Below are 23,827 nucleotides of genomic sequence, written 5' to 3'. Positions count from 1 at the left end.
AAATTCATGACAAAAGCAGCAACAACAGAAGCAATATAGCGGCTAACCGAAACCGTTATTCAACAATTTCTTGAATCAAAAAAGAAACAAATCCAACAACAACAAAATACAAGTGAAAGAAGCCACCAAATACTGGTTTTTAACAACGAAAAAAGGCAAAAAGAAAGAAAGAAAGAGGGAGAGAGAGAGAGGGAGAAAGAAAAAGTTGCTGCACGAGAAATCTCTCCATGTGTGCTTGTGTGAGTGTGAGAAAAGTAAAGTAAAGTGAAAAGCAATGCTTAAAGGAATTACAACAACTAAAAGGCAAAGCTTACGTCGAGTGTTGTTACACTAAATAACTGTAAAAGCCGCCCCAAATAACAAGACGGAAAGGAAAGGAAACAAACGAAGGAAAGGCACCCCCGCGTGGGCGGGATTGGCGAAGAAAATATTCAACTTTAAAACATCAGCCTATTTCAAGGGCTCCCCCACACATTGGAGGTACACATGCAAACATTTATACCTACATACATATACATATGTACATATATTTATATTTAAGCTCTTCAAATATTTCCTCCTCTCTCTCACTCTCTTGGAAAACATAATCTAATGAGTGCGTAGCATAATTAAGCTGTTGTTGTGTGTCTTGGCAGAGAGAGCCAAGCACAGTGTGAGAGAAAGAGCGAATTGATAATTGTGTTGGTGTTGCTCTTCTTTCTTTATTTCTTCTTTTTTTGGGAGCATGCGAAATGGCTACAGGTGGCTTATTTACAGTTACTTTGAGCTTGCCTTCTGATAAGCACAGCTGCTGCTCTTCTCGCTGCTCCTCTTTCACGCCTATTCGTTGGTGAGCAGGAAAGAGAGAGAGCTCTCTGTTTTTGACATGAGCATAACGGCTCTAACTTTTCAGTAGGTGTCGTTTTGGGGTGTTTTATTGAATATTTGATAAGGGCTGTAAAACCTGTAAGATGTAAGGCAGAAGGAAAACCCTTTGTGGTTAAAAATTAGCTTTCGTATTCAGTATATGTAATACTTATGTAACTTGTTCCGATTGAACAGTTTAAACCAGTTTAAGCAGTAAAATAATCTCGTCAATAACTATATCTATACCCTACCCCATAGATACTTTCTCTCTTCTATATATTCAACATTACTTAATTGTAGGCCATAAGCCGCTCAATAGAATTCCAATCGAATAACCTAACAGGTCGGTTTGCCAGCCCTTAACATTCCGAAATAATAACAAAATAACATGCATACGTATTACGTATGTCTCCAACAAATATTGAAATATGTAAATACCGTATAATTGCATATCATCGTCATGCACTCTCCCTTGGCAAAATATCTGGAATACCGAGAACGTTGTTGTCCGTCTCCCCTCCATCGCTGACCACCCCCACCCACTTTAGCGTCACGTTTCTCTGTTCGGTTCTCTGTTATCAGCTTGTAAAGAGTGTGTGTCTGTGTGTGTGTGTGTGTGTGCCCGCGTCTCTATAGCTCTGTCCCTCTCTGTAAATAGTCCAACTGATTCATAAATTACTCAGATCAAACAAAATAAATAGCACACGGAAACCCACACAAAGTATACCCATACATCTATGCAGCCCTCAAAAATATGTGTATATACATATGTATGTATATGTGTGTTTGTGTTTTCCTCGATTTTAGCTAATCTCGATTGACATCAGGCAGAAAACCGTTTACCAAAACTGATAACAAAACAGAAATAAAAAAAATAATAATACAAATGCTTACAATGTGTCGTCTGGCTCCCCTGAGGACTGGACTGTGTCGGTTGTACCTTTTTAATCTTTGGGTAATTTTAGGGTATATTATTTTGTATACCTGATTATGGTTCATATACATACATACATATGTAGATATTCCAGAGAAACCGATATGGCTTTATGCAGGTACTAACATATGATATATACAGATCGATCTTCAAGGCAACATCATTGCCGATGGGAAAACTCGCCTTTAAGGAAAAAACATTTTTAATTGAAGAAATTGGGATGAATTTTATAAACATAAAATATACAATAAATTATCTGATATTTGTGGATACTTTTTGAAGAAAGTTTATGGCCATTACAGGTCTTAACGATGTTGAATTCTGCCTCTATGTACAAGCACAAGTATTCTTCTAGCAACCACACTACTTTGAACTTTGGAACAATGGAAGATCTCAGTTTTGGGAATGTTACACACAATACATATACATACATGTACATATGTATGTACATGTGCATATGCGTGGGCTGTATAGCCCCATCACTTTTTAATTCAAAAGAATCTGATTTCTCGGGTATCCTATAGTCGAAATATGCGATGCTAGTTTGTAACCATTTGTCCATTTGATTTGTTGATAGGGGCACCAAGAGACAGAGACAGAGAGACACAGAGACAGAGAGAAAGAAAATGAGAACTGAATCGAACTGTGGAACTGTGTCTGTTGTACAGCTGTGTGCGATTCGTTGAGGTTGATAATTAGTTGTAGTCAATCTATCCGAGGGGCCGCCCCAATCGCCTACCCCCCCCACCACCCCTTTGTACACTCTGCACTCCTGTACTCTCTGGTACCCCTCGTACTTTACCTATCTCTACGCCTATTGTACGCTTAAACGGTTTCTGTTTTATGAGTTGTTCTTTTTTTCCTACCTATCTATCTATCTATCTCTCTCTCTGTCTTTGTTGTGCTTTTTGTGCTGAAAGCGTTTAACCGGTTTGTTTCGAAACAAACAGCAGAGAAAACCGAAAACAGAACAAGCCAAGACTGTTGGCTATCTGTTGTCTGTATATCTGTGTGTGCGTGTGTGTTAACTGAATGATGAATAGCGTTAGCTTTGAAGAAATAGTATCTTTGGGTTTGGTTTTCTTTTTTTTCTTGTAATAGGAAAATAGTTGTCCTGTGGAATGGATTAAAATATCATCATTGACTTTATTTTAAAGTATTTCCAATTCAGTTGATAGCACTTTCAGTCTTATCTTCAAGATAGTTTATCAACTAATTTCATCATTAATGGAAATTGAGTACTCAAAATAGATAACAACTTTCACCGAACTTGGTCTATCTCAACATTTCAATAGTCTATTTTTTGATAATAATAATAGTAAGGCAATTAAATAGTAATCTCTTCTCTTATTACCGGGAAGTGCATTTAATTTGGCTATAAATAAACCAAAGGACTGAAGCTTATCTACAATATAAGCCCCAAAACGTGTTTGTCTCTCATAAACAAATGCGGGGCGGAGTACTCTGCAACTAAGTGTGTTTTGAGACCCTTCAAATCTGAACTTTTATCCCAGAACTTTGTTCGTAAATACACACACACTCGTATAAGAAGCGGTGCTCATAAATTCCAAGTGAGAGGCAGAGTGGTAAGCCCTTTGGTATCTGCTGCCTCATTTCACATTTCTTCCGCCCTGCCATTCTCCTTCCATAATGATTTTTTTTCTTCCTCAACCATAAATTTACTTTGTACGGGAGTTTTCCCCCCGCCTGCCTGCCTGCCCTTTTGGCCAACTTTTGTTTACTTGGTTTATTTTTAGTAATAGTGTGCGCCCAGATATACAGATACGCAGATACATCCAACAATTTCAGCTAGCAACTCAATTGCTGACTAGACAAACCGAAATAATAAGTACAAAAGCAACAACAACAACAACAAAGAAGAAAAACTACTATAACTTCCTCTCAAATTTCGCTGTCGTACTCGTACAGGAAATTTTCGTTTTGAATTGAAATAAAATGCCATGTATGCAATATGCAACATCAATGTATAAACAATCGAATGACTCAAGTTAAAAGTATTTATTTATATATAAATTATGTATGTACATACACACGGTTGGTTATATGCACAAATCATTTACAAGCTTCGTCTCAAATTCGTTGTCAAACTTGTTGATTTTGGATTTTTCGTTCCATTTGACACCTGTTGCCTCAGTGCGAATGGGTATTTCGAGATTACAAAACTCCGTTTTACAAAAGTTGAATGAATGCGAATGAATGCTACAAAATATACGATTTTATTTTAATTGGGTATCAAAATGACATCAAAGGCATTGACACTGAAAGAAAGGGGATTCCTCAATTGCAAATACCATTTACATATTTATGTAAATATTCAAGTATTGCTGTCCTACTCCCCTGGGACCTACGCGCCGAGCCTAAGAGCAGTGCGGGACGCCTTTGTCCTATCGCTTGATCTCATTTTATCTGCAGGCGAGCTTTGCCTCTCTCACGCAATGCAAGCTCTCGCCATTGCTTCCACTGCTCGCTCTCTCTCGGCAACGACAACTTTGTGTAGGGCGAGAGCAGAGGAGTTGCATATCACGAGCATCTTTCGACTTCTTCTCTCTATCGCTCTCCTGTCCTCCCAGCAAAGGCAGCAGAAGCACACGAACTAAGGAAAAACGAACGGGAGTCTAGAATTTGTTGTAATTATAAGGAGGGCCCTGCTGCCATACATTCCTCTGGAAAGTTGTATGAAATTTCCGTATAAAATATTATGTATGTAGATGTTTCCCCAGTAACACCTGAATTGAGGGTGCCTTAGAGTGCCCTGGAACAATTGCTCTGGCGTTTATACCAAATCGTAGTTTGGTAAATCAAACAGACCTCAAAACTCAGATCATGACAGATCACCTACATCTTTCACATCGAAAATATACTTACAATATTTCGTCTACTGAACAACGTCGAACAGAATTTTCGGATTACTTGAAAAATCAAAAAATCAACTAATTTATAAATTCAAAGAGCAATAATGTCCTCGGGCCAAGAAGCAACTTTGCCGGAGGCCCACGAGGTTCATCTGGAGAGACTGCGGCGCACCAAACGCGAGCTGTTCGAAGAGGTGAAGGTCCTGCATAAGCGTGTGTTCAAGATCCAGAACTGCCTGGAGCTGCTTGAAGGTCGCACCGACGATCTACCCTGCACGTTCTGCGGGGGCCTGGTCTACCAGCAGAGCACTATTCGGGCACTGCGCGAGGGGCTGTTCGCCAGCTTCGCCGTCAATATGGATTTGTACAGCGTGGCCCAAGGCCGGCTGACGAGTCTGCATGAGCAGATACGTCTGGTGGAGGCGGCTAGTAACCAAAACAACCACAGATTCGGCGCTCCTGAAGGCTGAAGCTGGCAGACGCCTTAAAGAAGAATCTTTTCATTTTTCTCCCCCATCTATTGATATGTTTTTCTTTGTTTCAACAATACAAAACGCCCACAAAATGTCGTTTCTTATTTCGTTTCCCAATCCATCGCTGGACTGTCACTGTCATTCAACAATGGAGGTTTCCCCATAGCTCGTGCCCGTTCCCGTTCCCTCATTTATCATATTATTGTGCTTGTCCCTCTCGCGCTCTTTTCTGGTTCTTCTATATGTAATTTCATAATTCTCCTTGATTAGTGTTTGTCGAGTAGAAAGCAAAGCAAAGCAAAGCAGAACGGAACTGAAGTAATACTAATGACAATAATCAGAATATAACAGAATGCGAGTGGGAATGGAATGGAATGGGAATGGAATGGTAGAATGCAAATGGAATATGTGTCACGGACCAGCTACACCTACAGTTGCGGTCGTAAAAATAGTCTTTTTCTGCTTAAAATATATTGGAACAGAAATATTTAAAATTTGTAGGTTTACTTTTCTTGGGAAGTAATAATAACAATTGATAAAAGTCGATTGTTTATCGAATGTATTGTTTGTAAAAGATATCGCAATGCTTATTGTCTTGCCCTCATTTGTAGAACCATTGGACGTGTTAAAATTTCATAATATTATTGTTTTTTGTTACGTTATACAGAATTGTTTGGGAGAGATGCAACTGGAGTAGATGTGAAATTCGAGAGGAATTAAATAAATAAATACGTTTGTATTCCGGTTGTATGTGGAAATGTTATGGTTAATTGTAGGTCAAGTATTTGAGAGCTGTTATTGCAGCAATAAAGTAGGGAAAATAAACATTGTTTGGAATATATTTAAACTTTATTTTTGTTTACATACATACACAGAGATACAGCGATGAGGAAAAACCGTCAATGCTCTCCCATATCATCCATTAGTCATGGAGAAAGATATATAGAAAAGGGGGTTTTACTCGAATTAAATAATTAATGTACTTACATATAATGTGGATTAATGTTTCTCTGTTTTAACTAGAACTATATGGGGGGGACTTCTATTCCCTTTTAAGGATTCTTCCTTTAATAATATGGAAATATGAAAACTGGCGAAATATCACTGATGTAAATATCTGTCATCTCTTTTCTTCCATTCTTATTTATTACTTATTACAATAAAATCTCTTTTTAATGGAGAGTTTCCCTTGACTGGATGCAATTTTTCAATGAAAACCAATAGGGCGGACAAATTCCCCTTAAAATTCCCGCTTTACAGGAAGTTTTACTCTTTTCTTTCCACTTTCCTCTCTTTACATTCCCCTCCCTCCCCCGTCTTTCTTCTTGTCACATTTCCAAACACTCATAATTTGACATTGTATGACAAATTTACTTCCAAAAAGCAATGAAAAAAGTGCCAGCAACAACAACAATGACAAAACGAAACTGGCGGCATTGAGAAACCAACAACAACAACAACACACAGACACACAAGCAACAGCAAATAAAATGCTAATAAATTGAAATAAAATTAGCAACAGAAGCAACAACAAGTAGAAAGAGAGAGAGAGAGAGAGAAGCACGACAAATGCGGTTGCTGGTGTTGCTTTGATATTGAATGGGGGGAAATGTTGCTGATGAGGGGGAGGGAGCGAGGAAAGGAACACAAAAAACGCGTGTACATTGCGTTCGCATAGCAATGAGGCTGTGGAAGGGAGATGGAAGAAGAAGGGGCCGCAGGAGACTAGAGCGAGCGAGCGAGAGAGCGGGTAATTGAATGGCAAGATATGGAGTAAGCGTGGGGGAACAAAAAGTGGAGCAACAGACTCAGTTAATGGTGAAAGAGCAGAAGAGTGGGATAAGACAAGGTGTATTTGTTGTACGCTCTCTGCAACTCTCTCTCTCTCTGTCTCTCTCTCTCTCTCTCTGGCTGTACGCACACGTCAAACGGAACAAAAATAGGCAACTTTCGTTGGAGTATTCTGCTCTAGCAATGCCTTACCTTTTATAAATACGATACACCTTTGCCAGTTGGCGGGAGGGAGTTGGCGATGAGAAAGAAGAGCCGGCGGCAAAAGAATGCAGCGATAGGATGAGTGGAGTGGTGGACTAAAAAGAGAGAAACAAAAAAGGCAAGCAAGAAGCCCAGTGAATGGCGAAAGGGTGGGTGGAGTGGGGGGTGCGGTAAGCAGAGAGTCGGGGGAGTCGTTGACATTGTTGCTATCTTAAATTGTACCGCATGGATTGCTGTTGTTGCTTTTGTCTTTTGTCTTTTGCCATTGCTTCTGTTTATTTGATTTTGTCATCATCTTCTGCCGACTGCCAGAGTGGGAGAGCTGCAGAATGAACATGTGGAGAGCACTAGACGACTCTTCTCTCTCCCCTCTCCGTTCTCCGCTCGCCGCTCGCCATGTCGTCTTGGTCTCGCCAAACGTTCGGCTACGGTTCGGCCTCGGCTACGGTTCGGCTCTCATTTTATGTATTACAACATTTTGTTGTTGTTTTTTTTGCGGCGGCGGCGACATAAATTCTACAAAGATATAGTAGATACAGATACAGATACAAAGGCAGCCACAAATTACAAACACACTCAAGTACAGATACAACAGAAACGATTCACATTTGGCCCCCAAAGTGGCAACAACAACAAAAGCAGCAACGGAACTCAATGATCATCATCATGATGATCTCGTGTTTGCGTTTGTGTGTGTGTGTATGCTTGGCTTTTGGCGCTCATTTACGTGATTGCTTCTCTTTTTCCTACTCTTCTTCTTCTTCTTTTTCTTAGTGATTTTGATTTTTCTTCCCAATATGCAAATACTTTATGTATTTACATAAATATTTGTACTTTGAAATAGCACAACATTTGCATACGTTTTATGAATCAGTATTTTTCAACACTGCCACTGCCGCTGCCTTTTGTTTACCTGTATTTTAATTGCTGTTATTTTGAATGCCAATCGGGGGAAATTTATTTACATTTCCACTCTGTCATCACCTCAACAGATGAGAGGGGTATTTCTTGGGTATAGCCATATGGTCGGGTTACAGGGAATTTTTTAAATGAAAAACCTATGGTGAGGGTATCCCAAAAAGAAAGAAAATGCCACCTTTCAAACGGGGAAATGAGAATCGATAAATCGATGTTTTATTTCACGAAAATTGTATTTCTTCTGCAGCATACTCGTACATACACACACACACAAACACATACATATAGGAATCTGAAAATGATCTATGAATTATTTATAATATCTTTGTAATTCACACAATTGCCTTATTCAAAATAAAGAACATTAAACAAGACGGCTTGCAATTATCTTTTATGTGTGTGTGTGTGTGTAAACAATTATTTCTTTATATATATGTATATATATGTAAATATATGCAAGGGTACATGTGTATAGATCTCGTTCAGAAACAATTTCGAACTATTGTATCTCAACGAAATCGAATGCTTTTTATATCCCATTCCTTAAAAAATTTAATAAAACGCAATATGCATACACATGCATTTTCACGTACATGTACATGTATCTTGTGGCCTGAAACATGAAAACGAAAGAGAAAGAACTACAAATGGCACCAGAATGAGGAATGGAACAACTTTCAATTCGGTTTGCCTTTTTTTTCGTGTGTTACTTCATGAATGATCCACAAATTTTTAGATTCAACTTATATTGAATTCAATTTCTTTATCTGATAACGTGTCAGTAATCAGTAATCAGCAATAATTAAGTGGCAAGACCTAAACCTCATTAGCCATTCCAAAGTTTCCTTAGAAAAAGAATTTTTTCAATCCCAATGGGTTCCAATCTGTAGAAAGTTTCTAAACAAATAAAGTTTTATACGAAAAGGAACCATTTTTGTTTGGTTCTTTTTGTTTTTTGAGAGAACATTAGCCCGAGCCAGAAGCCAGCCCCCAGCCTCTCAGCCCCCCAGTCCCCCAGTCGCCAGTCGCAGGCCGAGTCCCAGACCCAGCTGTAGATTGTGTAGAGGTCAAGGCTATAATGTTTCGTGCTTATACATATAAACACATACATATCTGTGCATCTGTGTGTGTGTGTGTGTGTGTGCTGCGAGAGAATGAGGGTCTGATACGGACGATACGGAATAACCGACAGCAAAAGTGCAAATAAATTTGTGACGCATTTTTTTTCATTTTGTTATTGCAAATGATATATAAATACATACACCCGAAAAGCAACGCCGATGCCCATGCCCCGCGATACACACAAAACAACAAAACAAAACACGAACAAATACAAAAACAAATACAAATACAAATGAAATGAAATGAAAAACACGAATTGCGAACAACGAGAAAATAAGAAGGCGACGTAAGAGCACAACGAACTTTTGCGAAATGTGAAATTGAAATTATAAAATAAAACAAAGCCAAAGCTGAAGGAGGATGAGGATGGGGATGTGGATGGGGCTGTAGCAAAACAACAATTAAAGCGGCAGGCAGCGGCAGCGGCAGCGGCAATAGCAAAACCAATAGCAACAATAACAAGAAAGAAAGATACACAAACCGAACCCATGGATACCCTTGAAAGAGTTTTTTTTTTTTCTTTATTTTAGATTCCCCGAAAAGGTGCACATAATTGGTGGTTCATGGGTCAAAAGCAACTTATCAAAATATGAAATTCATTTGTGGAAACAAATCCCACAGCAGCTGTGAAAACACGTTTTGTCTATGGAATAATAATGTTCAATTTATAATCCATTAAGTATTTGTGTTTGATTTTGCTTGAATTAAGAGGTGGACTGCCCCACAAAGACTTTCGTTGCGGATATGCCCCGGTGGAAAATGCTAGAAAAGTGCCAGACCCATGACCTCGAAAAAGGCCCCCCCCCACCCTTCCCCCCTGAAGCGCAGATGCTGGACACTTTGTTTTCATTTCCTTTCCGTCCGTGCAACTGACTCCCAGGGCCTGGATCCTAGCCGTTCTCGGACCCGGGGCTCAGGCGAGTCTTTGGAAGCTTGGGGTGTGCTATTTTTATTATTTGTATTATTATTTGCACTGCGCTTCGTTCTCGAGGTTTTTGTGGCAAAGTCTGCCCATCCGCCCATCCGCCCGTCTGCCCGTCTGTCTGTATTTGTTGGGTTTTTAAGCCAAGGCCAAAGCAGGGGAATTTTTCAACTCTTTCTTTTCCTTTTTTTTTGTTTTTTGTTTTTTTTTTTTTTTTTTTTTTGAATAAAAAACCGCTTGCAGCTGTAAAATTAACATTTTTAAATGGCAAATATATGCAAAGCGGAGAGATAAAATATGAAAGAAAGAAAGACGGTAGCAAAAGAGAAATGCAAAAATGTTTGCTAAAAACACGAAGGAGAAAGCGAAATGATGGCCCGCTGCTGCGGCCGAGATGGACAATGGATAATGGATAATTATTTATAATTATTTTCGAGTTCATTCACATGAGGAAATCGAAAGGAAAAGGATTGTTTGTTCGCATGAAAATGTTAACGAAAACCTAAGAAAATGGCATGGAATCTCGAGATGAATGTTGCTAATCGATAAATATGTACAAGTTTAATGAATTGAAAATAAATACATTTAAATGCATAAAATTAAATAGAAACATATATATAAAGCAAAGACGGAAAAGATAGAAAGAAATATTATGTGTATAAAAGAGAGATACAAAAAATTATATACAATAATAGAAGGGAGAACAAAACTAAAATAATATCGAATACAAATAATAGAAAGAGTAAGTTACTAATAATGAATACAATTCCCCTTTACTTTTGCTCTTAATTTTATGTTTTTAATTATTAAATAAACTCTTTACTAAGAAATAAAAATCGGTTCCTTCCTAAAGAATGGCCACTAAACATATTCAAATGCCTGTAAGGGCTATTTGGGATCTACAACATTACATCTCTTGGGCTATACTCGTAAATGAGTATTTATATTTCTTAAAGAATATTCTCTCCGAAAGATGTATGGTTAAATATTGTTTATGGGCATTTCCGAGACCAAACAATTACCAACCATATACTAAATTGATGGAAGCTTAACTAATTTAACAAAATAAATATAGTTTCCTTATTCTTTCATCTGAAAACCTATTCAAAAGTTCACTTTTTTTATAGACATGTTTTCCCTTACTATTTTCTCCTTTAAGAAAGATGATTCTTGATTAAAGTTTTTCCTCTCAAAATTAGCGCAATATTGGCTAACTGTATAACTTTTATAAGCCAAGAAGACTTTCAAAAATAAGAAAAAAGAACTAAAATCAGTGTTAAAGAGGGACAGCAATGCACAGAATTGATCAGAAATTCGCATCAATATATAGCCGCAACTTTCGTTGAAATCGGAGCTTGAATTGATTGCCGCTAAAACCACTTCCATTTATCCATCAAATAGTTTCCCAATAGTCGACCTTAGCACCGATTGTAGGGCTAATCAAGAGCTAGGTTATAATGAAGACATCATTTTAAAAAGACGTATTTTTAAGACCTTTTTTACACTTAAAAAGTGTAGGATTGTCCCGATTTTCCCAGAAATACTTTTAATAGAGTTTCAAAAGAATACCTTTTCCCCTGAATCCCTTTTGCAGTTTTGATTATTATTTATAAATACAGAAATGATTAGCGAATTCTCAGAACCAATTTGAGGGCTAAACTTGAAATCATATTGATATTGGCCGGGCGTTTAATTTGATATTTATTTATAGTTCTGTCGCTGAAACATAGGAAATATGTGGGGGAGCACGAGATACACATCGCAACGCATCGCAGATACATCGAAGAAGTACATATAGAAAATGACAATTAACAATGTCGGAAGGAACACGCCCACCACAGAAATCCGAAATTCATTTTGTTGAATAACTTTTGACGGACGGACAGACGGACGGACGAGCACTCCTCTCCGTCTCCGATCCGATCCGATCTATTCGTTCCGTTCCGTTCCGTCAGCAATTTCTGGGCAAATTAAAATAGATATTTTTTGCCATGTCGCTGTATTCTTTTTCTAACCCCCACACGTATGTCTATTTGTTTTCCTTTATTTTTATTTATAATTATTATATTTGTATTTGTTTATGTCCGAAATGATGGCCGTATCATTGTCTTTTCTCTTCCCCCCCACTAATGTTTTTATCTCTGTCATAATTTTGTCTAAATAAATAAATGTTTATATTCCTCTATATCTTTATCTATATCTATGGTATTTATTTATTTATCGCGGCGCCAACACGTGAATAGTGTTTTCGCACTATTTCGGTGGGTGATTCCCCAAAAACTGGATGGGGGAACCCTCATTTCGGATCCATCTTAGATATGGAAACTCGAGAGACGAAAATTGTTCAACTTTTGATGCCCTAAAATGAAACTTAAATCTTTTATTAATACGCATTTGAAGGAATCTGCAATTACAAGAATAATTCTTAGCGGAAGATCGAATATCATTCGATATCCCTTGTCCTCTATTTTATGCAGAATTTTGGTACAAATTCGTTAAAGATGGTGAGAATGAGATGGATGCCAAGCGGATGTTAAATTAGATATTTCGGATAATACGATTATTCTCAGTGCATTTCGGTATTTGAATGGCCTTTGAAATCTGCTCCTGGCTGTGGCTGTCTCCTCTTTTCTTATGTGCCTTGTGGGCCGTTATTCTTGCCATTTAACCATGCCCTTGTGGGTCTCCAAGAGGATCCTAGGAGGCGCGAAGAGCCAAGGGCAGACCACATTCCAGACTGGAATTCCATATTTGCGTGGCTCCAGTCAGTGTTAAGGGGAAAATTGGTATTTTCCAAGCACAAAGCACAATTCAAATATTACTTACAGACTTTCCCGAAAAAACCCCTTAGATGATCTGTGTATTTTTCACTAGGAAAAACTATAATACCGTTCTGTGAACACAATTGCGTGGATTTCCCTTTAAATTTCTTGACTGTTTCTTTGTTAATTTTATACGAAAGCAAAGCAGAAATAAACTTGACATTGATTGGATTTCCTTCTCGGATAAACTGTTCCTAGTTGATGCGATTGCTGATTTCCCTCTAATTTTTCGCCGCCATATATATATGATTCATTTTGGGGGCATTTCGTGCTGAGTTTTTTTTTTCGGTTCATTGGAAAGTCTGTTTATTTTCGTTCACGTTCTTCAGAGAGTCGTTGAACTCTCTCTGTCTTTCCCTGTGTCTCACAGTCCCCGTCTCTGTCTTTCCCTGTGTCTCACTGTCCCTGTCTCTGTTTCTCTTATTATTTGTTGTACAAGGCAAAGAACAGTTTACAAGTTTATTTGTTTTTAGCAATTTCATCATCGTTCTCTGGAATTTTTTCATACTACTCGCTTAAGCGATAAGTATTCGAATTTGGTGGTTTATAGCCGTATAATAAATGCTTTTGGCCCCGCTAAATATTATAAACAAGAAAATAAAGTGTGAACTTTTGTCCGTTTATTGTCTTCTGGCCGTAAATTAAACAGTTTTATGCATTCATTTAATTAAAACTATCAATAAACGTTGTGCAAACCGAAGTACCCCCTAAGGAAATTCGTCAAAAGATGCCAATGCCTTAGATTCGTTGTACAAATTACCCATAAGAGAAAGGATACCTTTTATCTGTACATTTTATGCTACCATACGGGTTGAATAATTCGAATTAACAGGAATTTCCAATTAATAAAATAAAAGTTAACTATTTTGTATTTATTTTTTACAATTTTTTTTAAATCTATAATTGTGTTTAAATTATTAATATATTTTTTTGTATACTAATTTGTTGATATTCTAATTTATTATTTTTTTAATTTTAGTTATTATTTATATATTTTATTTGTAATAATTTTTTTTTTTTTGTTTTATTATTTTTTTAATTTTAATTATTATTTATATATTTTATTTGTAATAACTTTTATTTTTTTATTTTTAAAGTTTTTAATTGGTGACCTAAAAATGCAGATTTGTATTTTTGGTATATGCATTTTAAATATACTGCAATTTAAAGCAATATTTAAAAAAAGTATAAAAACTAAAATAATTTTTTTTTTATTTAAAAAAATAGTAAAAAGTAGCGCATTGATCGATTCCGTTCGGCATACTCTTTCCCGCTATCCCGAATTCCAAATAATATTTTAATAACTTGAAAATGTCTCCCATTTGTTCTTTCAGGCCACCACAATGGACCCCAACAGACATCACGAATATCAGACACATCATCAGCAGGCGGTGCACCAGTCAATGCCACCGCACCACCAACCACATCCGCATCCGCATCCACATCCTCCGCATCACCAGCAGCAGCTGCACCACCCACCACAGCAACCGCAACACCACCTCCAGCAGCAGCAGCAGCAACAGCAGCATCCGCGTGGCTCCACCGCCAACAGCTATGGGTCGCATCCCCCGCATCCTGGGGGAGATGAGCAGCGCTCCCGAACGGCCCTCTACATGATGAACAGCAGCGGAGGCCGGGGGACGGGGGCAGGAGCACCCCCGCAGTCTGTGCCCCAGGCAGGGCCTGCTGCTGCCGCCACGGCCACATCCTCAAGCGATCCGCATTTACAGTACTACACCTCCAATCGGGACCTGGCGGCAGCCAAGAAGCTGCCCCAGCCGCCGGAGCCGCCGCACCCCAGTTGGTCGTACAAGACCGGTCAGTCGGTGCCCTCGCCGGCGCCGGCAGCGGCCTCGGGACTGCGCCATCACCACGGGAATCCCGCCATGTACCCCACCAGCAGCCAGCAGCAGGCGGCGCCGGCGCATAGCACGGCCTACTGGCCGCCATCGGACGAGCAGATGCACCATCAGCCGCAGCAGCATCCGCCGCAACAGCAGCAGCAGCAGCGGTACTCCTCCTACGGCCCGAAGGCACCGCCCGGCGGCGGCACTGCCTCGGGATACGGGCTGGAGGGATTCGGAACAGGACAGCAGCCAGGACAGCCGCAACAGGTCGGTGGCAGGCCGCATCCCGGCTATGGCCCACAGCCTGGGTACGGGACACAGCCCGGCTACGGCCCACAGCCCGGAGTGGGGGGCCAGCCCGGATACGGGACTCAGCCGGAGTATGGCCTTCAGCCCGTGGTGGCCGGCAAGCCTGGCTACGAATCTCATCCCGGAATGGGAGTGGGAGTGGGAGGACAGCCGGACAGCAGATTCGGCACCCAGACAGGGGCTGGCGGCTACGGCACACAGCCGGGAGTGGGCGGCAAGGCGGGGGGATATGGCGGGGCCCACAGCACGCAGCACCCGTCCACGCCCACACCGCCCACAGCCACATCGACCGCCCAGCAGCACCTGTCGTCGCACCACCAGAGCCTGTACATGCCGATGCCGCAATTTAGCACGGAAAAGTTCCAGACGACGGTCCACAATGCCATCGAGAAGTACGTGCGGGAGACGCCGGCAGCAGGTGGGGGAGCAGGAGGAGGAGGGGCAGCCGCCTATGGAAGGAACACCGGCTATGGGTACGGCAAGACCTCCTCCTCCTCCGCCCTGTCCTCCAAGCCTCCTGCCGCCACCTCCTCCGCCACGAGCTACGTGAAGCTGGAGCCGGAGCACGCTCTGGCGGCGACCCTGCCGCAGCCCACGCGCTCCTCGCTGTACCACAATCCGTACACCACAGCGCAGCCGCCGCCGCACTCCGAGGCGCCGCAGCGGGAGCGCGAGCGGGACTCCTCGCCGGCGATGGCCGCCGTGGCCACGCCCCCCCACGGCTATCCCACCAAATACGGGAAACTCCTGCAGCAGCACGGCACGGGAGCGGGCACGGGAACGGGCGCCACGCCGTACTCCTCGTACTACCACCACGGACACCATGGCACACCCTCGCCAGCGGCCGGAGCCGTGGCCTCGCCCACACCGCCCGCCCCGCCGCCGCCACTCGCCAGCCAGCTGGCCTCCGCCTCCGCCTCCTCCTCCAGCAGCGGCTGCAGCAACACCACCACGCTCCAGGTCTACCCCCACGGACCGGACATCTGCTACCAGCCGGTGGCGGCTGCCCAAACCCAGAGTCAGGGGCATCCCGCGGCCGCGGCCAAGAAGTCGCCGGCGGTGGCGAAGCCCAATTACCGGGCGCTGATCAACGACATGCTGAAGCGGAACACCGCCAGCGAGCAGGAGCTCAATCTGCAGATCATCAAGAAGACCCTCAATATGGAGCCGCCGCCACGGAACCATGTCCATGCCCTTCCGGCGGCCACAAGGGTCATCCAACAGGTGGCGGCGCCGGCACCAGCCCCAGCCCCAGCGCCAGCACCAGCACCAGCACCAGCGCCTGCACTCTACTCCCCGCTGGATCTGTCCATGCGAACGGTGAAGCAGACGGCCGACTCCACGGAATACAAGTACCAGCGTCCCCACCAGACGACGGAGTACAAGGCCGCCCTGCAGCCGCATCTGGCGGGAGGAGTGGGAGGAGCCGCAGGAGGCGGAGGAGGAGGATTGGGTCTACCGAGATTCGACATCACAGCGAGCTTCTCGGCAGCAGCCAACCGGGGGACGAGTCCCGCGCCCACGGCTGTCATACGACAGGCCCCAGCCACAACAGTTCCTCATCTGCCGCCTGTGGCTGCTCCTGCTCCTGCGCCCGCCCCTGTGGCGCCTGCTTTGGTGATCAAATCCCTGCAGCAGATGCGTCCCAGTGTGCTGGAGACGAATCCGTATGCCAAACGTCAGCATCAGCAGCAGCACCAGCATCTGCCCCCCGAGACGAGCATCATTCAGGTGCTGCCCAAACCCCTGCCGCAGCTGATGGAGCTCACGCCTGCGCCTTCGCCCTCTCCATCGCCCTCGCAGTCGCCATCGCCCAGCCCGCAGCACAACAGCAGCAACCCGAACTATCTGGGCCGGAAGCGGCATCTGCAGGAGTACAACCAGGCGGCGGCCAAGCAGGCGCGTCTGGATGCAGCCATGGAGGCGGCAGTGTCCGCCCCAGTGCCGGTGATAGCCGTCAACGAGCAGGCGCTGGCCGCCAAAAGAGAGCGCGAGCGGGAGCGGGAGCGCGAGAGAGAGAGGGAGAGGGAGAGAGAGAGAGAGCTGCAGCCCGAACCGAGCACGTCCTCATCCTTCTCCGTCATGTCCATGTCCGTGCCGATGGCTGTGCCCAAGGCAGAGCCACGCATCCGTACGAAGGCGGAGCTGAAGGGATTCACGTTCACGCCGCCCGTGCTGGTCACCTCAACGACTCCTGCCACCAATTCAGTATCAGTAGCGCCTGCGCCTCCGCCACCAGTGGCCAACCTCCTGCCGCCCCCTCCTGCAGTGACAGTCGCAGTCGCCCGGACGCCGCCGAACCACCAGGTGACGAACCACATACAAATCAAGCTGGAACCGGCACCACCTCAGGCGACCACCAACCATCCGGGAGGAGCAGATCTCGGTCTCCTGGAGGAGGATCTGGGCTGCAAGAGCAGCCTCCTGGACTGCTGGGGCAGCACCTGCAACAACCTGGTGGAGCAGCTGCTCAGCAAAGCCCAGCCCAGCCCGGCGGGCACTCCCGTCTGCGGCAGCAGCAGCATCAAGCTGGAGCTCAGCGAAGATGATCTCCCCGTGGCACGGATACTCAAGCGGCAGCCAGCAGCAGCAGCGGCAGCCGCAGCCGCAGCAGATGGGGAATCAGCGGCCACTACAACCACCCAAGTGACGACGACGACGAATGGCATCGGCTCCTCCCTGGGCAACGGAGGGGGGGCCCAGAAGAAGCTGAGCAAAGTGGAGCGGGAGAAGAAGCGGCTGCAGCAGGAGCAGAGGATTGCGGCCAGGCTGGCGCCGAAGGCGGGCCAGAGCAGCTCTTCGGAGAGCGACACCACGGAGCTGCACAGGCGGACCACTGAGCGGCAGAAGAAGCCGCTGCTCATGCGGAAGGGCCGTGCGCGGCAGAGGTCCCTGGGTGGCCAGACGGGCAAGAGCAGCCAGCAGACGGGCCAAAGCACCGCCGAGGATGCAGCCGCAACGGCAACGGCAGCGGCAGGGGCAGGGACAGTGCCAGAGAAGGGTGGCAGCCAACCCTCCACCAGCGAGGAGAGGGAGTCCAAGAAGGAGTCCGCAAAGCGGGAGGCAGTGCCGCCTCCGTCCGACGGCAACAAAGTGAAGTACGAGGAGACGGGAAAGGCCAAGGGCAAGGCCAAGCAGGAGCAGAGCCAGGAGAACAGCAGCTCCAGCGACGAGGAGGAGGAGGACGAGGAGGAGGAGGAGGAAGACGACCAGGAGGAGGACGAAGAAGAGGAGGCGGAGGCGGAGACGGAGGGAAGGAAGAAGGAGAAATCAGGCAAGACTCTGACCCACAAAAAGCAACAGCAGTCGAATCCCCCCCTCAAGAACCGCATCCTGAACACGATGACCCGCTCGAAGCATCGCAAGGAGCTGGAGCTGCAGCTGGCCAACAGCAAGGTGCTGCGCAACGACAAGGTCATCCGCAACTCCACCACGAAGATCAAGCGGAAGTACGTGCGCAAGGTGGTCGACAGCAAGAAGGAGATGATGGTCACCCGTCTGCGGAACAAGCGCGGCCTGGACGCGGCCATCGACTCGAACAGCAGCCAACAGAACGGCCGAACGAAGCTCAAGGGGAAGCAGCAGCAGCAGCAACAGCAGTCCGCAGGAGGAGGTCCTGGCAAGAGCAAGACCTCGCCCCAGCAGCAACTCTACCTGGAGGAGTATCGCTACAAGGTGGCCCTGAAGATACCCCATCGGCTGATCTCCATCAACAGGCTGAACAAGGTGGCCGCCTCCCTGCCCGACATGGAGCGGCGGGACATTAGCCAGGAGCTGGCCTGCTTCAAGAGCCGCGGCGGTGCCGGAGGCAGAACCCGGACAAAGGCCGCCAGCAAGCAGCATCAGGAGAACACGCCCAAGTCCATCATCGATGTGCTCCACCTGCGCGTGACCAACGGCAGCAGCGCCGCCACCAGCATCAGCAAGGCCACGGTCTCCGTATCGGCTCCGGCCTCCACCAACCTGCAGCTGCACAGCGAGACCTCGCAGACCTCCGCATCGAACTCCCTGTACGAGCAGCCGCAGCAGCAGCAGCAGCTGCAGCAGGAGCCGCCACAGCCGCCGAGCAGCGCCGAGACGACGGGCTGCCTGGACGATCCCAGCAGGCGGCACTTTAGCATCTTCGACACCAAAGTGCTCCAGAGCAAGACCCGCACCGAGTCGAAGCTCCAGCAGCGGCGCGAGATCATACGCGAGATATTTGTGGGTCCGGAGCGACCCGCCTCGGCCCCGCCAGAGTGCGCCCAGGAGGCGGGAGGCGACCACGAGGAGGAGGCGGCTATCAGCTACCAGAAGTACGAGGAGTTTCTCGACCAAATGAACAGCATTGTGAGCGCCAACGACAACAAGCTGCTGGCCCGCAGGACCCTCATCGAGGACAAGCAGCAGCAGCCCTCCTCCGCCACGCAGTGTCCGCACAAGCGCAAGTACCTGCGGCGCAAGGGCAGCTCCGGCTTCGACTACATACGCAAGAAGAAGCGGCCGGCCACCAGTCAGCAGAGCCACAATCAGTCCTCCAGCCATGCCCCATCCAATCAGCATGTGCTCTCCGAGCACAATCAGAGTGCGGCCGACGAGCGGCTGGACGACACGGACAGCACCATTGCGGGCAGCTCCCATCTGCCGGCGAAGGTCAAGACCGAGATGGATGTCCTGCGCGAGATCCAGAAGTGGGTGCTCAACAAGGGCGTGGGCCAGAGCACGATGCACAAGGCCGCCCGCCAGGGACTGATCGATGTGGTGGTCTACTGCCTGGATCGCATGCACATGAACCCCGACCAGAAGGACAACGCCGGCTACACGCCCCTGCACGAGGCGTGCACCCAGGGCTGGCTGGAGATCGCCCGCATCCTGCTCCAGTTCGGGGCCAATCACTCGGAGGCGGCCCAGTCGGGCATCCGTCCGCTCCACGGAGCCATCGAGAACGATCACGAGGAGGTGGTGCGACTGCTGCTCTCGTACGGAGCCGATCCGTTGCTGGCAACGTACTCAGGTGGGTATTTGTTGGATTCCCCCCAAGAACCAGACACAACATCTAACATCTTCCTTCCTTGCTTTTGTCCAGGTCAAACTCCGCTGGCGTTAGCTTCAAGCAAGCTGATGAGTGGCATTCTGAGCGATCACCTCAGCGATGCACAAAGTGCCGCCGCTGACATTCATCCAATGCGTTTCCAAGGACCATGGGACATATTTGGTGAGTGCAACACCGGAATCTGGAGCAGCTGGAGATGGAAATGGAACGAGTCCACAGTCAGAAAACTCAAAGATGGCATCTCCAACGGTTATCCATAAGCAGAGATAGCATTTAGTATTATTGGATTATCGTAGGAGCCAAGAAAGTTATTCTGAGAACATCTGGTCTTTGGACCGATTCTTCCTATGGCAGCTCTATAATATAGATGTCCGATGCGCCCGAGTTCTTTTAAGTCATTAAAGAAAGCTACATGCAGTTAGATACAGATAGTTTTAAAACACGGACAGCTTAGCTTTGCCTTCGCCTTCCTCTTTCATCTAGTGTAACATATAGTATAGCCAAGGTCTCGTCCATAGAGCTGAGAAGTTGGGCAATCCGTTGTAATTAATATCCGTGTAGACGTAGCCATGTCTGTCCATGGTAGCACACTTCCATTGGAATCACATGCACATCCTCAGATGTAGCGAATGAGCTTGATTCGCTGTACAAATTTCGCATAAGCGAGCCGCGAGCCATTCGGGACTCGAGATACGTTCGGTATTTAAGTCTAGATATAGGTACAAAGCCTAGATCTACCGATCTCTGCATCTAATGATAAGCTTCCATTGTGAGAGTGCGCCTGTCTGCTAATAATCTGCTCTATCTTTCTGAAATCTCTTTCAGATGCTAAGGAATACGGTTATGATATATTCGATAATGTACCGAACACAGCTTGTGATAAGAGCCGAGCTCTACGTAGAGAAAGGAAAGAGGTGAAGCAGCAGCAGCAACAGAAGTTCTGCAGCAACGTAAATGGCAACGGAAGTGTACTTTTGCCAGCCAAAAAGGAGGAGCAGCAGGAGGAGTCTGAGAAGAAGGTGGAGACAACGATTAAGCAGAATGGGGAGAAAAGTGCAACAAAGACTGGAATAAATGTAGCAGCCGCAGGAGCAGGAGCAGCAGATGCAACAACCACCACTACTTCTGCGGCAACAGCAATATCAACAGCACGGATGATGGTGAAAATGGAGCCGGGAACCGAGGAGGACGAGCGGGTCGAGCAGCAGGAGGATAGCAATAACAATAAAAACAACAACGAGGCGGAGCTGAATGCAAATGTTGAGAATAATTTAGTAACAAGCGTTGTGACTGTGAAGAATGAAGTGAAGAAGGAACTGGATGTGGATATGGATGATGTGGATATGAATATCGATAGGGAACGAGAACGGGAACGAGAACAGGAACGAGAACGAGAACGAGAACGAGAACGGAATAGACTTGATGACATGGATCTGGCGGAGAGCGAGACAATGGATGATAGTGAATTGAATGGTGATATTTTTGAATTTGAAGAGGCCGATGTGCCCCTGCCACCACTGTACTTGCTCAAAGACGAGGGCAGTGACAAATGGGTACTACTGAACGATTTGTGCAATTTACTTAAAGTTAAATCCAAGGATACGCTCCTCAACAAGGTACGCTATACCACATACGCCCACATGTATTCAATGTATTGAAATTTCCCTCCTCTTTCTCCCAACAGCTCTGTCCGAATAACAACAACAACAACAACAACAACAATGCGTTGGCCAACAGCCAGAAGCAGCTGCTGCGGGAGTTCAAGATCGATGACTTCCTGGAGAAGGCCACCTGCCTGCAGCTGCTGTGCGCCGGCGAGAAGCTGAACATGTTCAGCTCCTCGAAGGTGGTGCTCATCAAATACAACGACAGTGTCAAGAGCTTGTTGGGCGTCAAGACAATTTTAATGAAATTTTAAACAGAGATATACAAAGGATACTATACTATATGTAGGAACCAGAACGATGGAGAAGGAGAAGGAAATGGAGATGGAGGAAACGGGAACGGGAACAGAACCCCCTAGATAAATTATGAACAGAGAATTATGAACCCTACTACCCGACTAACGTGCGTAAGGAGAGCAAACAAATTTGAAAGAAACAAAAACTATTAGTACGAATATAATTGTAGCAGCGATCTAAATGTATATACGATATTTGCGGTATATATTTTAGCTAGTAGCTAGTTTTTACCACACATACACACGTCTTTGTCTTTGGAAGATGGAAGATCTTTTTTAAAGGAAATTAAATTAGAGCTAATGCAAAGTGATACAAAGGTGCTATACACACTCAAAACGAAGAAAAACGAAAATGGGGAAAATGCAAAAATTCGATGCAGATCGAGACGATGTAGAGCGGAATACGGAGAGAGATATGGATGGAAATGGGGATGGGGATAGGGATAGGGAGAGTGAGAATATTGATGAAATCTGGAATCTATTGCAAATTAGAAAGTAGAACAAACGGAAGGAAGGATGCTGTAAGAGAGTCGATAGACAGACAAACAGACGGACACACGACAAAATGTATGCCAGCCAAGCAGCTAAATATAGTAAATATATATATATATATTGTATATTGTATATTGTATATCTAGGGATAATGTGTAATCTATGGTTTTAAAACAAGCAAAAAGCAACAACAAATTAGCAAAAGTATAAACGTAAGGCGTAATTATTACAACATATATATATATATGTGTATATATATATATATATATATATATTGTAATCAGATTAGAGAGAGAGAGAGAGAGAGAGGAGTATTTATGTATTATGTATTTTTAAACGAAATTATTAACATAACGTACAGATCCAACTATAATGTAAATCAATTTTCAGATAGGTTTGTAATTTTCTATGTATGTATGTAATTGTCGTGCGTAAGTTTTGTGCAACTATAAAAACAAACAGAAACCATACAATAAAAACAAAATAAATGAAATGTGAATTTTTGGCAATTTGAAAATGTTTTGTGTTTTTTTTGTTAAAGAAAAAAGATAAATCCCAATGAACACACATCAAAAACTACGTTTTTTCTGAACCTGATTTTGATATAACTTATTTAAATATGGTAAATGGGAAATAAAAACCCACTGGATCTACATTTGAGACATAATAAGTTTCGCTAGAAAACGCGTCGTGTAACACAGCATATCACATATTTATATATTTCGAATATTCAAAGCGGTTCAGTTGAGTTTTCCCGATGTATGGTGTGGTATGGATATACCATTACCAAAAGAATAGCCGATTTTTCTCATTAGATCGCTTAATTTATAGGACAATACGTATCTCCCCCATGTTCCGCATGTTGTGAGAAATAGGGGAGTGTTAAGTTTTTAGGTCTATCTAAAACTCAATGTCTAAAATTTTTCAGACCATTTCCCAAGCGATCCCAAACGTAAGTCAGGATCCGGCCCAAGAACTCTAACATTACAGCACAGCATTTGGTATTGTAGGTGCAACACCTTATTCAATTTTGGGTCAGTCCACATTGGATAGAGTTAATATTTGGATGGTTTTTCATTAGAAATGCAATGAGAACAGAACGTTTTCCAGTCCGTCTTCACTTACTTACTTCACAACACTTCTCTGAGAAGGGAGGCACAGGAGTTTCATGGTTCTTTAAATCTCTCAGAGCGATCAGGCAGTCTGGTCTGACCTGGGACTATATACACCTACTAGCTGACCCGGATAATCATTTGGTTCAGTATTGTGAACTATTTCTGTT

The 23,827-nt window shown here is 44.6% G+C and overlaps 2 protein-coding genes across 2 annotated transcripts; both read left to right on the top strand.

The window, feature by feature from the left end:
* Positions 1-69: 69 nt before the first annotated feature.
* Positions 70-23,062, top strand: LOC108152273. Its single transcript, XM_017281494.2, has 5 exons — positions 70-480; positions 14,240-20,054; positions 20,127-20,255; positions 20,919-21,709; positions 21,778-23,062. Exons 2-5 carry the CDS (start codon positions 14,249-14,251, stop codon positions 22,009-22,011), a joined length of 6,960 nt encoding a protein of 2,319 aa, XP_017136983.1. The 5' UTR covers positions 70-480; positions 14,240-14,248; the 3' UTR covers positions 22,012-23,062.
* LOC108152274 lies at positions 4,582-5,218 on the top strand. Its single transcript, XM_017281495.2, has one exon. The coding sequence runs from the start codon at positions 4,758-4,760 to the stop codon at positions 5,121-5,123; it is 366 nt and encodes a 121-aa protein (XP_017136984.1). The 5' UTR covers positions 4,582-4,757; the 3' UTR covers positions 5,124-5,218.
* Positions 23,063-23,827: the final 765 nt, after the last annotated feature.

This window comes from Drosophila miranda, chromosome XR (assembly GCF_003369915.1).
Source record: "Drosophila miranda strain MSH22 chromosome XR, D.miranda_PacBio2.1, whole genome shotgun sequence".
In the NCBI taxonomy this organism is placed as follows: Eukaryota; Metazoa; Arthropoda; class Insecta; order Diptera; family Drosophilidae; genus Drosophila; species Drosophila miranda.
This window is presented reverse-complemented; position numbering and strand designations above follow the sequence as displayed.

Coding starts and splice junctions, on each gene's coding strand:
- LOC108152274 (XM_017281495.2), top strand. CDS start 4,758: ATGTCCTCGGGCCAAGAAGCAACTTTGCCGGAGGCCCACGAGGTTCAT.
- LOC108152273 (XM_017281494.2), top strand. CDS start 14,249: ATGGACCCCAACAGACATCACGAATATCAGACACATCATCAGCAGGCG. Junction 20,256..20,918: donor AGGACCATGGGACATATTTG/GTGAGTGCAACA, acceptor AATCTCTTTCAG/ATGCTAAGGAATACGGTTAT. Junction 21,710..21,777: donor AGGATACGCTCCTCAACAAG/GTACGCTATACC, acceptor TTCTCCCAACAG/CTCTGTCCGAATAACAACAA.